The following is a 15,442-nucleotide window of genomic DNA, read 5'->3' as shown; positions in this document are numbered from 1 at the left end:
GACTTTCCTACTGCTTTGGATTCTTTTTTCCCACTCCCACCAATTCCTGTGCTGCAGAGCTTACACCTCCGTAGATTTAACACAAGAGAATTTCCTTCCCTTCGTGTCCTTAAGGCCTTACCAGAGAGAAAAACTTAAACAGTCTTAAAAAGAAAGCTTCTTTTATAGTAAAAAAGAAAAAAAAAGCACATGAACATATGACTTTGCATAAGTTGATAATCCACAGGGGCTATTACTTAAAGAAAATATGTAATAAAGACATTCAAAAAGAGATACTTTAAAACATTTCCAGCAACTACACAATGTAAATACAAAACAAAACTATAAAAGCCTATTGTTTGCTACCTTTGTACCTACAACTTTTAAAAACTGAAGATGAAAGTTGAAGATAGAAAGAAACCTCTTACAGCCGAGAGACAGACAAAAGACTCAGACCCCAAAAATTCCCTCCCTGACTTTGAAAAATCCGGTTTCCTGATTGGTTCTTTGGTCAGGTGTTTGGTTCTCTTTGTTAACCCTTTACAGGTGAAAGAAACATTAACCCTTAGCTATCTATTTATGACACCCACTCCCCACATGACCCCACCTCTAGCCTGGGACCCCCCACACTCTCCCCATCCCATCCCTTTCCACCTTATCTGGGGAGGGCCAGGGACGGATGTCTCTGACTTGGCTGGAGCTGCTCTGGCAGGCTAGGCAGCGCAGCTGCAGCCTGTTCCGGCAGGTCAGACCAGACAGCATGGCCACACCATAGGCCGGGCCGGGCAGGACAGCTGCAGCGTGCTCCAGCGGGCCGGGTGGCGCGGCCACAGCGTGCTCTGGGGGGCGGGGCTGAACAGCACAGCTGCAGCCTGCCAGCCCCAGAGCTGCAGCTGCTTTGGAGGCTGGGGGGAGACCAGCGTGGCCCCACCTCTTCCCTTCTGACTCTGCTGCTCTCCTTGCTCCCTCTGTTGGGGGAGGGACTGTGTCCCATCTCTCCCTCTCTATACCCATTCATAAGCCAACCCCCGTCTCTGGTGCTTCTCTTTTTTACTAAAAAAAAATCTGGCTTATGAACGAGTATATATGATACATAAGTTCATGGAGGGATAGGTCTATCAGTGGCTATTAGTCAAGACCATCAGGGACCCAACCCGATGCTCTGGGTATCCTCAAACTTCTGACTGCCAGAAGCTGGAACTGGACAATGGGATGAATCACTCAACTGCCCTGTGCTGTTCATTCATTCTGGAGCATCTGATACCAGCCACTGTCAAAAAGGATACTGGGCTAGGAGGACCATTGGTCAAACTGGGTCAGACCATTTTCATGTATATATGTCCTAACTACAGTGCTAAGGGCGTGAAATATTTCACAGCCCTGAGTAATGCAGCTAGCTCTACCTAAGTTATAGGTGTAGGCTAGGTCTAACTCTTCCAGTTGAAGTCCGAGAAAGGGAGTTATTTGGATTCTGCTGCAGAGGCCTTGGGCCCAAAGAAAGCACACACGTTAGATGATCTGGATTATTTTAATAAAACAAGCAAAATAAAACCAGACATACCTGGGTTCCTACTAATAAAAAGGGTACATTAGGTGCATATTCCTTTAACTCTGGTACCCACTCCTCCTTCACATTTTGAAATGAGGCTGGATTTACCACTGAGAAGCAGATAAGGAAGACATCTGTCATAGGATAAGATAAAGGTCTCAGACGATCGTAGTCTTCCTGAGGAAGAAAAATGTTGTTATCGGCAATCCTGAACTGAAACTCATATTTTGTTCACTGTAACAGTTACGTTCAGGGACTGTGCTCAAATATCTCAAATCGAAAACTCATTTAAACAGACTCAGTTTACTTGGCTGTTTTAGTGGTACCCCCAGTCAATTACCGGGGCTATTAGATTAAAATCCACACACAGGATACAGACGTATATATGAATGCATGTGAAAATCCTGGCACTGTTGCTACCAGTAGTTACACTGTTATCTATGTAATATGGTATTTATGGAAAAGTTCTTTAAAGCCTCATTTTAAACATTCTTTGCATATCTGCAACCTAAGAGCTAGCTGTTGCCCTGGCATGCTGAGGGGAAATAAGCAGACACGTCCTGATTCCACAACCATTCTGCCTGTACAAAGCAAAATGGGTGAGGCAAATCAGAGAAATCCATAGTGCTGCTTCTGACTATCCACCTAACCAAGAAACCACTCCTTCTTGGATCTCAGGTGTGAATGGTACCTGAGCCCTCTCCTAGCATTTTAAAGTAGCAGCAGGAAATTGTGTCCTATTACTGATGATCCTGTCCTGGGGGACAGAGCGGGATCAGAGCTCCTTTATCCACACTCCCCTTTAGCCCAGTGCACCCACTAAACACCAGGGAAGATTTGGCATTAAAGAGTACTGACATTTTCTAAAGGAAAAGAGCACCCAAAAGAGACTGATGTTCCTTTGGAGGAATTCTCAATGTGGATGGACAAATCACTCAGGTGTTAGTTTTTTAGAGCCACAGTATCAAAGCCCCTTGGCCATATTGGGAAGGTGCACAGGCACACTAGGCTTGTTCTGCTGGATGGAATTGAAAAGAGCAGGCTATGCTGGTGCCATTCCTATTTGAGAGAGTTTAATGCAGGGGTCTGCAACCTTTCAGAAGTGGTGTGCCAAGTCTTCATTTATTCACTCTAATTTAAGGTTTCGCATGCCGGTAATACATTTTAATGTTTTTAGAAGGTCTCTCTCTATAAAAGTCTATATTATATAAATAAACAATTGTTGTATTTAAAGTAAATAAGGTTTTTAAAATATTTAATCAGCTTCATTTAAAATAAAATTAAAATGCTGATCTTATCAGTTTAGTGTGATCCTTTTCCTTGCTGAGTTTTCCAATGTGTGCCACAGCAGGGAGTGGCTGAGGCCAAGAGCAGAGCCCCGAGCTGGCTGCTAGTACCCCAGGCCAGCGGTGGGCTGAGTGGGGCTGGAAGTCTGGATACTGGCTGGCAGGGAGGCTGGTGGCCGAAACCCCAGACTGGCAGCGGGCTGAGCCTCTCAGCCTGCCACTGGCCCTGCTTAGTCCACTGCTGGTCTGGGGTTCTGGCAGGGGTAGAAGTAACTTAAATTTCTTACAGGTACTGTCCTATTACAACCTCCCTTTGGGGGGAGGAGCTTAGAGGCTGGGATGTGTGTGGCGGAGCACTCAGAGCAAGGGGTTAGAGTGCGTGGGGATCAGGGCAGGGGGTAGGGATGTGGATGGTGCAGGAGTCAGGGCTGGGACCATGAGGAGTGTAGGAGTCAGGGTTGGGTGGCGTGAGGGGTTCAGGGCAGGAGGTTGGGAGGTGTAGGGGGAAGTCCTGGGGGGACGGGGACTTGAGGCTGGCCTGGGACAGTCCTGGTTGCGGCCAGGTTATCTGGATGGTGAATGGGTCCCTGCCCCATGCTGTTCCTGTTTCTCCCAAGGGAGCTGTGGGCCAACTGTGTGGGGGCACTGCATCTGCAGGCAAATGGGGCATGCAGCAGAAGACCAAGGGAGTAGCCAATGGATGGGGGGCATGTCCAGGTCTTCAGCGACGGGTCCCTCACTGAGGGAAGGACCTGCCGCCAAAGACTGAAGCGATGGCGGTAGAGCTGCCACAGATCGCGATTGCAATCACGGCTTTTTTTTTTTCCTGCTCTGGGCGGCAAAAACGCTGGAGCTGGCCCTGCAGAAGACCCTCTGGCCTGCCACTCCCTTCCCCCAGGGGCCGCAGGGACGGCATGTGCCTGCAGAGCCCTGGTGTCCAGCACAGTGGCGAGAGAGGGGCAGCAGGACAGGCTGGGATGCGGACACCTCCACCGCGCCTCCCGCCAGCCTCTTTCATTTACTTGACTGCCTGATGCTTCGGCTGCCTGCGCCAGCCTGCAGGAGAGTTCCGGCAGCCAGCAGCCCCCCAGCTGGGAGTACGCCACGCACTGCACCCCAGCATCAGCCGGCTCTGGGCTCCGGCTGGGTTTAGGTTCCAGCTGCTGCCCCCTTGCCAGCCGGGATCTCAGCCGCTGGCCTGCTCAGCCCACTGCCAGCCTGCGGTTCCGTTCACCTTGGCTGGCAGCTGGGACCTCGGCGTGCCATTAAAAATCGGCTTGCATGCCACCATTGGCATGTGTGGCATAGGTTGCTGACCCCTGGTTTAATGTATATCACTAGCCTCAGAGCTTTGCACTGAGGACTGGCATTATGCCCACATTGCACAGGGAAGGATTTTGGTCCCCTCTCCCCTACAATGAGCACCAAGGCAGGGCTAACCACAGTCAGCTGCAAGCTTCTTGATACAAATTCCCATCTGAACTACAGCCCACAAATATTAGACCAGTTTATTCATTAAATAAAAAGAGCCCGATGTAATTCAACACTACCTACACTTTGGGAAATTCAGCTATAGTTTTTCCCTGGCAACCGTAACTGCCAGATTGTACATATTTACTTGTAAATGAAAAACGTATTTAGCAAATAGTTACAATGGAAAACGTGTCAGTGCGGTGCCAGAGAATGTGTGAATTTCCACAGAATAGTTCTACCAACCCTGTCTCCCTCAGAAGTCTGGAAATGAACAGCTAAGGCGGGGCAGGCAAATTATGGCCCACGGGACTGCGACCCCTGGGGTGTCACGGAACTAAGGCAGGCTCCCTGTGTGCTCTGGCCCCGTGCCGCTCCTGGAAGCAGCCAGCACCACATCCCTGCAGCCCCTGGGGAAGGGGAGGCAGAGGGCTCTGTGCGCTGCCCTCCCCTGTCGGTACCTCCACCAAAGCTCCCATTGGCTGGGAACGGAAGCTGCTCAAGGTAAGCGGTGCCAGGCCGGAGCCAACACCCCGAACCTCTCCTATGCCCCTGGTTGGTGGGCCAGTGCAGCCCTGGGATACCAGTCGCCCATCCCTGCTGTACCACTACTGCAATAAAATACTAATCAATTATAATTAATTAATTAATTGAGTTGCCATGCTTTCTGATCACTTGAAACAGAATTAAGTCAGGGTTGTTTGTTTTGGTTTTTTGGTGGATTGTGTGCATTAAATGCATATATACGCACATGCATTTTCAAGTCAGGACTTTCTGTGAGCATGCCAATCCCTCCCACTGTGTACACAACTGCAGTAAATGAATGTGCAACAGAAAACATGCACATGTGTACAAAAATAGATGCAGATCTCAGGCCACAGTCTATGCCCCAAACGTTTGAAATTCCTAGGAACAGAGAATAAAAAGGCACTGTTACCATGAATTATGAAAAACCTCCTTCAGTTTCTGATAGAGCCCACTTTAAACAGAATGCCCTGATACACTTTCCACCCTCCCCTCCTTACACATGAAAGGTGTATAAGGGATATTTCTCTCCTCTCTTGATGTTTGTTTATAAGGGCAGAAGAGAAACTAACTCCCACTATTTCCATGCATGTAAGCTGACTATGTCCAAAATGTTGCCAAATGTAGAGATGAAACAAAATGAAAATACAGAGAATATTCTTCCTAATACACTTCTTTCTGTTCTAGTAATTTACTTGTAACTTGAGTAGGTACAAAATTTGGAGGGAGAAATGTAACTGAAGTTCATGGCCCTTTTTACAATCTCCCATCTCCTTATAAGCATACATGTTACCTCTCTACCTCTACTATGGTATGCAGCCAGAGCCTATTCAGGGAAGCAACCACATTTACTGGGCGGAGATCAAAATCCTAAAAAGAAACTTCACAACTACAAATTAGTCTGGTCTCTGGAGTGTAGGATCTTCAAGCTAGTACAGAAAAAAATCAGCTAAGCAGGTTAGTCAGTCATTCTCAGATTCAGGACTACTGAAAACCTGTAAAAAAAAATTTTTTTTACATTACAAATCAAATCACCATCTCTCAGCAAGAAGTCACTTTACTCAGGCTCAACATAACATTAACACATGAGAATGTGTCTCAAACGAAGAGCAATAAAATATTTCATTAGCTGTTAGCATGATAAACACACCCCATCACTCAAAAAAAAAATATTTAAATTAGTTCAATGACCTTAAAGTGCCTCTCAATCAGTCTAAATTCTAGAGATCTACTTCCAGACAATGAACACTAAATATTTCCCAGTTGCAAAGTTGTCTTACATTTGCACACTTTATTGGAAAACTTGCAGTGTGCATGACAGTTTAGACTAACTTTTTTTTTTTGTCTTAGACACTATTCCTTTTACAGTTAGATACCTCTTGGTACCTTGCATTCCATCTGAAAAAGCTGGCTAGCAGTTGTTTTAGAAATGAGCACTACTACTGTTCCTTTGGTGCCTATGTGGACAAACTTCTCCTTCCTGCTCTCTGCATCTATTTATATAACTTTGTACTCTGCTTCTTCTACAACAGCGAGGCCTACGTGTCTCAGTCCATCCTGTATAATTAAGGTGTTAAACTAAAAGACAAATACCATTTGTTTGGATATTTTATGCATCACAATCAAATTGCCTGCTAAAGTACATAGTATCAGCTCCATTGACTTCAATGGAGTTCTGCCCACTTACAGCAGCACAGAACTTGAGTCTATATATACACACACACACCATATTCCACTTGAAACAGTCATAATGTTGTCATGTCTCTCATATTAGAGCCTTGTCTATGCTATGGAAATTCTTCAAAAATATCCCACTGTTGCTAACACTGGTTCAGCTCCACCAGTATTAGCAACATGGGTAGCCCAAATGTAAACAGATGGCCAGCTGCTTCCACCAGTTTCAACACCATGTCAATTAGACCAGCTCTAAGCAAGGTAAGATGACATGGTGCTTAAAATGTTGTCAGCAGCCAGGTTCCTATCTACACTATGATCCCCAACATGGCTAGCACTGACTGAGCTAAACCCACGTTAGCAACAGTGAGAAATTTGGAAAAAAGTTTCCTGTATTCAGGCCTAAATAATGGCTGAATTCCATGGGATCAGCTAGAAATACTGTCAGTCTAAACACTGACCATTTGAGAAACATGGAAAAAATCAGTATGCCAAAGTATACTTTTATTATTTGAATTCGTCAGTGTACAGGAAAGAAATTAACTTTATTCCAAAATTAAGTGCAATGGCAAAATTTAACTATACTAGTCAGAAATCAACATAAATTCCAGTTTGAGTGCATGCACTCATACTCTATCTCAATTAAACTTTCATTCTAATATGGGGGAGGCAGTGGGTAGACTTAGGCATTAAAAACACTTGAAGAATTTGACTGGAATATTTTAAGAACCAAAAGATAGGAGGAAGAAGAAGGTGACCAAGTACCAACATAGTGCAATACAATTGCCTAACATTCAAAGTGGAGAGAGTTGTATTATGAGCTTTTTAAAAAATAAAAGAAACCCTATTTGTCATCTTACAAAGCAGCCAAATACAAATGGAGAAACAGGATAGGAAAAGAATAATAAATAATTATTTTAACTAAGCCAATACCATTGCATCCTGTTTGTATAATGTCTGCAAAGTGCTTTCAATGCCTCCAGTGGAAGACACTTGATTAGTACAAAGTATTTTATGTTGTTAATTGCAGTAAGACACTGGCCATCACTTGCTGGGTGTCACTCTGCTAACCAAAGAAAGTGGCTGCCAATAGGAAGTGAAAGGAATAAAAAGACAAGGATATAAGGAACTGTTGCTAATAGTCTGTCTCAGCATCTCAACTACAATCATGTTTATTGATGCTGACAGATTTGTGTATGCGTAGTTCGTTATACAAAATACCCTCATGGTTGTTTTTAAATGCATTCCAGGAAAGAGGAGGTTACTCACCTGTAACTGGAGGTTCTTTGAGATGCGTGGTCCCTATCTGTATTTCACTGCGAGATTATGCATGCACACACGGTGCCCAGAGTCAGAGAATTTGAAAGTAGTGTCCATTGGTCCACGCATGCACCCTAGCTCGCCTCATGCCTACGACCAAGGTAATAAAGGGTGGGGCGGACCAACCAGCTCTGCAATTTCTTCTCCACTGCCAATCAGAGAATATCCGAAGCAGAAGGGAGACAGGCAGGTAATAGAATCAGGCAAAGATCACATATCTTGAAGAAACTGCAGTTATAGATAAGAAACTTCTTTGAGTGATTGTCTCTATTGCATTCCACTGTGGGCGATTGATAAACAGTACCTAAGTAGGAGGAGAGTGCAAAGATGAGGACAGTAGGGTTGAGTGGAGAACCACCCTCCTAAAGGAGGCTTCAGCAGCTGAGTCTAATACCAGTGCATAATGCTTTGCAAACGTGTGGATGGAGCTCCATGTGACCACTTTATAGATGTCTAGGAGGGATATGTCCTGAAGAGACACTATGGTCGTTACTTGAGCTGTAGTGGAGAGAGCTCATACCCCTATAGGGGAAGGGAAGTTTGAGAGCTGATAGAGTGGAATGCAACCAGATATCCATTTGGAAATTCTCTTGAGTGGAGATGGTGTGCCCTGTGACTCTCTTCACTATAGTGACAAATAGTCTCAGGGACTTCTTGATTGGTTCTGTTCTCAAGGCCAATGCTCATTGAACATTGAGGGAGTGGAGTCTATATTCTTCTGCCAATACATGCCGTTTTGGGAAGAATACAGGTAAGTGAATGGATTGGTCAAGGTGAAATTCCAAAACCACTTCAGGGATAAATTTGCTGTGTAGGTGTAAAGAAACTGTCTTTGTGGAACACAGTGTATGGAAGGGTCTGTCATTGCACCCTGTTCTAGTGTGATGGCTGCAAGAAAGGTGACCTTTATGGAGAGGAAGGACATGGAACAAGGCTCAAAATGGGGCCCTGTCATTACCGAAAGAACAAGATACAGGTCGAACTGGAGCACAATTTTTTGAGGTGGTGGGAAAGTTCTTATCAGAATCAACTGGTTAGTGGGTGTGTGAATGGAGTAGCCCTGAGTAGGTGGATGGAATGCCCTGACTGTCACTAAGTGGACTCACAAAGAGCCAGAGGGACAGACCCAATGTCTTCAAGGATAGCTGTAGTTTCTGGTAGAACTCCTCTTTGTTGTGCCCAGGATGAGAAGCGTTTTCATTTAACTAGGTAACATTTTCTAGTCGAGTCCTTTCTGCTATTAGAGAGGCTGTCTCACACAGCTGAGGAGCATGCATGTTCTAGGAATGCTGCCCCTCCAAATACCACACCCTGAGGTAGAGCGGTCATGGATTTGGGGTGTTTGATCCTGCTATTGCATTGGACCAAGAGCTCAGGAAATATTGGGAGGGTAATCAGCGGCCAAAGTGACATCCACAGGAGGTTTGGGAACCAGGCCTGTCTGGGCCACAAAGGGGAGATCAGGATGACTGTTGCCCTGTCCTGCCATATTTTGCATAGCACTTGTGGTAGTAGCAGCAGTGGAGGGAAGTTGAACTGGTCTGGCCAGGAAAGGAGAGCGTTGCCCTGGGAGCAGTAACCTAAGGCTCCTCTGGAGCAATACGTTGCACACTTCCTGTTGGCCTGGGAAGAGAAGAGATCTCTGGTTGGAGTTCCCCACTGTGTGAAAATGTCACGCAGCACTGTGTTGTGAGCTTCTCACTTGTGGTCAGTCATGAAGTGTCTGCTGAAGAAGTATTCGAGCACATTCTGCGTCCCTGGAAGGTAGACTGCAGATAGGGTGATCTGACTGCTGATAGTCTCTGAAACTGGCATGACTGCCTCTGCACATAGGGAGGCAGACTCACTCCCCCTTGCTTGTTGGTGTAGAAAACAGTTGTAGTTGTCTGACTGTATCAGGACATAGTGAGAGCAGATGAATGGAAGAAAAAATTCACTTACCTTTCTTACTGCATGTAATTCCAGTAAACTGATATGCATTCTAGACTCTCGAGACATCCATGTTTCTTGTGCCATGCAGTTGCTCATATAAGCTCCTCAACCTAGCAGGGACATATCCTATTAAAATTATGAACTATTTGCAACTGGATTAATATGGTTTTGCAGAATGACATCAGACCTGAGGATGCTAAAGATTCTGACCCCACCCATGCAGGGGTGAGAAGGAACTGAAGACGTGGTCGGTCCACCCCGCCCTTTATCACTTCAGTCAGAGGCATGAGGTGAGCCAGGGCGTATGCGCAGAACAGTGGACATGACTTTCAAATTATCTGACTCCGGGCGCACGTGTAAGCCCACAGTGGAATACAATAGGGACCATTACTTGAAGTAGTTCATTTTCTCTGCTGCTCTATGGGGTAGCTCTTCTTTTCATCTGGTCTCTTTTCTTTATGGTAGCTGGCAATTACTCTACTTGCACATTTGACATTGTGTACCCCCTTGTGATGGAGCACTGAAGCAGAGTGTGTCACTGCATTCACATTTTCGATGGATTTGTTTTAACTCATCCAGAACTTGATTATTTCTCCAATCTACAGCTTGCCCTTCCTTTATTGTCCAAAAGCTTTTAATATGAGGGATTGGCTTGCAGTTCTGCAGCAGAGTAGTATATTCCAAATGTCAGCTCAGACTAATCATACACTGTACTGCTTGATTTCAGGGGAGTTCTGTTAACACTGTGTAAAGTCGATTTTAAATTGATATTTTGCCTGACTCGAGAGACGTGAGATGGGACGGGTGCTCTGTGGGTTAAAACAAGAGGACAGAGTCAGAAGATGTAAGTTCTGTTCCACCTCTGCCACCAACTCGCTGTGCAACTTGGAGTAAGTCACTATACACTCTGTACCTCAATTTGTCCACCTGTAAAATTAGGATGCCTTAGGGACAGTTGTAAGGCTTAATGCATCAGGGTTTGTGAAATGCTTGAGGTGCTTTGAAGAAAGGAGCAATAAAAGTACACATTTTATTTAACATCAGATTATACTTGACGGAAGTTTTTTTATTAAACAAATTAAAACCTCTAACAGCCCCGGACCTCTGGACAGCCCTTTGAGACTGCAGTAAATTGTGTTTCCTAGTACCTGCTACATGGCTGGACTGAGAATCTGGGGCCTCAGGCACACCAAGACACTGGGTCTCTATGACTCCCCCTCAACTTGGAGTGGTGGTGGCAATGGGCCCCACTCTCCTTCCAAAGAGGCAAGGCAACAATGCCCACTTCTCCTCAGGAGTGCCATCAGAGGTCCTCCTCCCTTTGTGACCAGAAGATGTGTTAGCAGCAGTCCCCGGAAGCCCCATCCCCCAGTACTTTCCCCCAACAACCAGAGTTTATCTGCTTAGCAGGTGAGTCTGGCCTGCTGCACTCGTCCCCTCCTGTCCCATGCAGATTGCTCTGCTTTAGCAGAGTCCTGCACTTAACACCTCCACTGAGATGCATGGAGTAGTTCACACCTCTCAGAGGTATTGTCTCAGGCTGCCTGCAGACTCAGATGTCACTGAGCTGGTTATATTTAGGTCACTTTTTCAAGCTTTTCTTCACAACAATGAGAGCTAGAAACTTTACTTTAAATGAAAGCTGACATCCTGACGTAATCACATGACTCCAGGAACTGGGGCCCTAGGCACAGGCCTAATAGCAATTATGGCTCAATCCAATCTACTGCATCTCTTTTGGCATTGAAAATAAAAAGCTAGTATCTTCCTGTGATAGTTTGTACCAGGCCCTTTGAATACCCCTGCTGGAGGTCTTGCAGTCCCTAGACAGGTCACAGGGAAGCAGCCAATCAGAGCACAGCAGGCTCAGTTAAAAGGAGCTGCTGGGCCTGAGCAGGAAGAACTTCAGCCCTGAGGTAAGGGTGAGGAGAAAGGGGCTACATGGGAAGCAACCCAGGGAATAGCAGCAGTAATTATTAAAGAAAGCAGCATGTGGCTGCTATTTGTAGGGTCCCTGGGTTAGGACCCTGAGTAGTGGGTGGAGCTAGATTCCCCCCCACTGGCCACTGGGAGAGTGGCCTAAGCCCAAGAAGGGGATAAGGCTTGTTTAGAGGCCCAAGTGAAGGGCAGGACTTAAAGAGTCTCCAGAGAGGAAGCCCCGGGGGTAGTGTGCTAGACCAAGGCAAACATGGACTTTAAGCGAGCCCAGAAGGGGCTGAGAACGGAGCCCAGAGACAGGGCTGACATTACCAAGGGCACAGGGAAAGGCCCTGTTGACCTTTTTACCCCAGAAGGGGGTCCTTCATGTGTTTGGAATATGTATGACTTAGCTGGAACGCTGAGCCACTGGTGATCCACATGATGAGGGCAGCTGCCAACAGGGGGCACCATGAGCAGAGAGAGAGAGAGAATAGGTTTGCACTCACCTGACAGGAAGCCCTCAGGAGAGGTGAGTGTGCACCATTATACTTCCCCTATCCAGTCAGGCCTGAATTTACATGGGTTTTTTTGCACAGTTTCAGTTATGCACGGTCAATTAATTATAACCCTTTATTTTTGTACATGGTAGGGATTCACTGACTTCAACAATATGATGATAATGCTGATACTGTATCAAGTTAATCCTCAACATCAGTAAAGGTTACTACCTGCAGTAAGTTTAAATTTCATTAAAAAAATTAATAAAACCTGTAGTACTATATTGCATAAATTAGGGAGGTCATTTTTGTGAGCCTGGAACCTAAAACCTTATTTCCCATAGACCCTTGGTATCTTTTTACATGATTTCTATTTGCATGGTGTTTTCTGAAGAACATAACCAGAGTGTAAATCGAGACCTGACTGTATTGCAGTCTAGGGGAGGAATCTGATATCTCCTATCATATATTATATCATTAATACAGGGTCTAATTGACTATTTCTTATACCATGGGAATATGTAAAATGTAGAATAGAAAATTTCAAAGAGCGTAAAACTTGCATCGCTCTGGAGAAAAATTTCAACGTTACAGCTCTGGTTTTGTGATCTGTTAGTAATCATCTGTTGCTTTCATGGCTTATAACAGCAATCATAAGAGGAAGCTCTCAGTCAGAACCATCTGTTTTTAGAAGGCAAACCAAAAATAGATATCAGGCAAAGCTGCTGGAGGAATCCAACCTTTATCCAGTGAAGGGTAACTGTTAACTGCTGCTCAAAGTGTATCAGTGAAGCGCACACACTTACAAGAGCTGGCTTCTGAAGAGAAGTCCCTGCTACAAATCTTAAATTATAATCCATTTCCCTAGTAGTACATGGTAATGACAGTCTATAAATCCTCACTTGGTCTGAGTCACTTTGCTTTAATTTTATCATTTCAGAGTTCGTTTCAAAGCTATCCTTGAAGAGTTAAGGAAAGATTACACCATCAATAGTTTTCTTCCTGGATAAGAGTATTTCCATTTAAAAAGGACTGGTGTGATATTTTTAGATGTGTTCACCAATAGCAAGTAGATAGTACTATCTCTAGTGTCTGTTGTGCACACCTGACAACTAAATTGGACTGTGAGTTACACCAGGGTAAATCCAGGATAATTCCACTGGCTTCAAACCTAGTTACTCAGAATTAAGGGTTAAATTGCAGTTTTGCTACAAACCCTGAACAAGGATCAGTCTGAACAAGACTGTTTCAGCCAGCCACAATCTGGTTTCTTGTTTCCCCACTTGCTCTGGAGGGGAGGGGGAAGTAGTCTGTGATAGCTCCACACCAAGCACAAATTACTTGGCCTCGTGTATAGGCTCATCTGATCTTGTTCATCCTTGGCTCTACCTACTCTCATACCCACCTGTGGTGAAGCTGCCACAGAAGGCACTGCCAGAAGGAGAGCAGCCAAATATTGAACTAACTAGACAGGTCCCGATCTGGCCCTAAATGAAAGCAGAATTTGCCCTGATGATAGTCTGTGTTATTCCTACTATAGCCGTGTTCAGAGGCACAAATTTGGCCCAAGGCTCCATTGTGCTGGCTGCTACATTTAGTTTTCCTACTTCCTGAAATCTTCAAACTTTATTTTCTATACATGCAAAACAAGTTCTGTTGACCCACGAAAAGTGTTTGGGGAAAAGAGCACACAGCAAATCCCATCTATTTTCACAGGTTTCTGGTTGCATTTATGGAGCAAGTGATCTGTTTGCCCAGATTGTGGTCCATTAATATTAGATTCACAGGAAAGGCGAGAGGCTGCCAATTTATGGCAGTCGTGTATTTTTAATTTATGGCAAAGACACGGAGAGCACAAGATAAGTGCTCTCTTACTGTATTATAGAAGGAAATAAGTATACCCAAATCCACTTCCAAACTGGGATGAGCAGAATTGTTCAGGGCAGGTATCAATTATATATTGAAGCAGCCTAGTTGAATTATGATTTTTGATACAATTTTATTCTGAAGCATTTGTAAGAGTGGGATTGTTTACATGCCTGAGTAGCTGCTTCTTCCAGCTGGATATCTGTCTTTTATACAGAAGCCTATTAAACATAGTTTCAATGTATTTAAACAACAGGAAGAGACGAATGGGATTTATAATAATCACACTGGGTGAAATTTAACCACCACCACAGTGACAGCAGAAGACTCTCCAATGCAGTGGAAGAGCCATGGTGCTACATATCATATGAGTGGGTGGGATGGCCATGAATCAGGAACACTTTGCTCCCCTCTACAAGCGGTGTGGCTGACCTCTGCAGCTGCTGTGCATAGCTCACCACAAAAAGAACTGGGCGGGACTGCAGGGATGGGGGCTGCTCCCTGCATTCACCATTATGCAGCCCCAGTAGCCACACATCTCCACACAGGCAAGGGTCTCAGCTGCTATACCAGTCTATAGGTTGGTAGAGTGGTTTGCAGAACTGCCCCTACCCTAACCCCTCATGTTCAGAAGTGGATTCTATTCCCAACCCCCATGACAGTCCCTAGAACAAACCTTGTTTATTTGGACTGTGAATAGAATGAAAGATTATTGGGAGAGGTAAATTTAAGCCTTCGGTTTCAAGCCCAGCCACCTTCCTGACTACAGAGGAGGTCCGCCTGGCAGCGAAACTGGTGTGACTCTCCTGGGCAAGAAAGGGAATGGATGTTGGGGTGGAGACCTGCCTGCTCTGAATGGCACAGAACTCCAGTCTGCCTGAGCTTCCTTCTCAGTGGGGGTGGAGGGAGCCAGATGATCTCTTCCTGCATGGATTTTCCAGTCCTTCCTCATGTGGGGAGACACAGAGGAGCCACCAAAGTCTACTTTGGTGTAAAGCAGCTTTCACAGAACATCTACAGCACTGCTGTCAGAGCATGAAGGAGGATTACTTCTGCCTAGCCTGATTGGTGCTGGCCTCAGGATTTGGTCCTTAACACACAATTTCATGAGAATGTCACCTATATGGCACATACTCCAACCAGTGTTAATTCTAGACAGTCACTAACAACAGAATCATAGAAATCCACAGTGACAGATTTTTTTAAAAAAATGTTGTGCTGTAGCCTGCAACACAATGCAAGACCAAAGTGAAATCCATGAGGATCTGGCCCAGAGGAGCTATGGCCATATTCATCACTTGAGGATCGAGACCCATGCAAATAGCTCTATATTATTTGAGAGTTGGAAACGATGGAGCAACTCTTAATGATACTGTTCAACCTAAAGCGGACAGCTGAGATGGGAGGTCAGTTTAATGCTTTTA

General features: G+C 45.1%; 1 protein-coding gene across 1 annotated transcript in view; it reads right to left on the bottom strand.

Moving 5' to 3' along the window:
* Positions 1–15,442, bottom strand: part of RHOQ (ras homolog family member Q) — a 32,092-nt gene that overhangs the window by 4,639 nt on the left and 12,011 nt on the right. The window contains exon 3 of the mRNA XM_032770222.2: positions 1,541–1,705. Coding sequence (XP_032626113.1) covers positions 1,541–1,705 — 165 coding nt within the window. The remainder of the gene's footprint in view (positions 1–1,540; positions 1,706–15,442) is intronic.

This window comes from Chelonoidis abingdonii, chromosome 3, assembly GCF_003597395.2.
Source record: "Chelonoidis abingdonii isolate Lonesome George chromosome 3, CheloAbing_2.0, whole genome shotgun sequence".
NCBI lineage: Eukaryota > Metazoa > Chordata > Testudines > Testudinidae > Chelonoidis > Chelonoidis abingdonii.
This window is presented reverse-complemented; position numbering and strand designations above follow the sequence as displayed.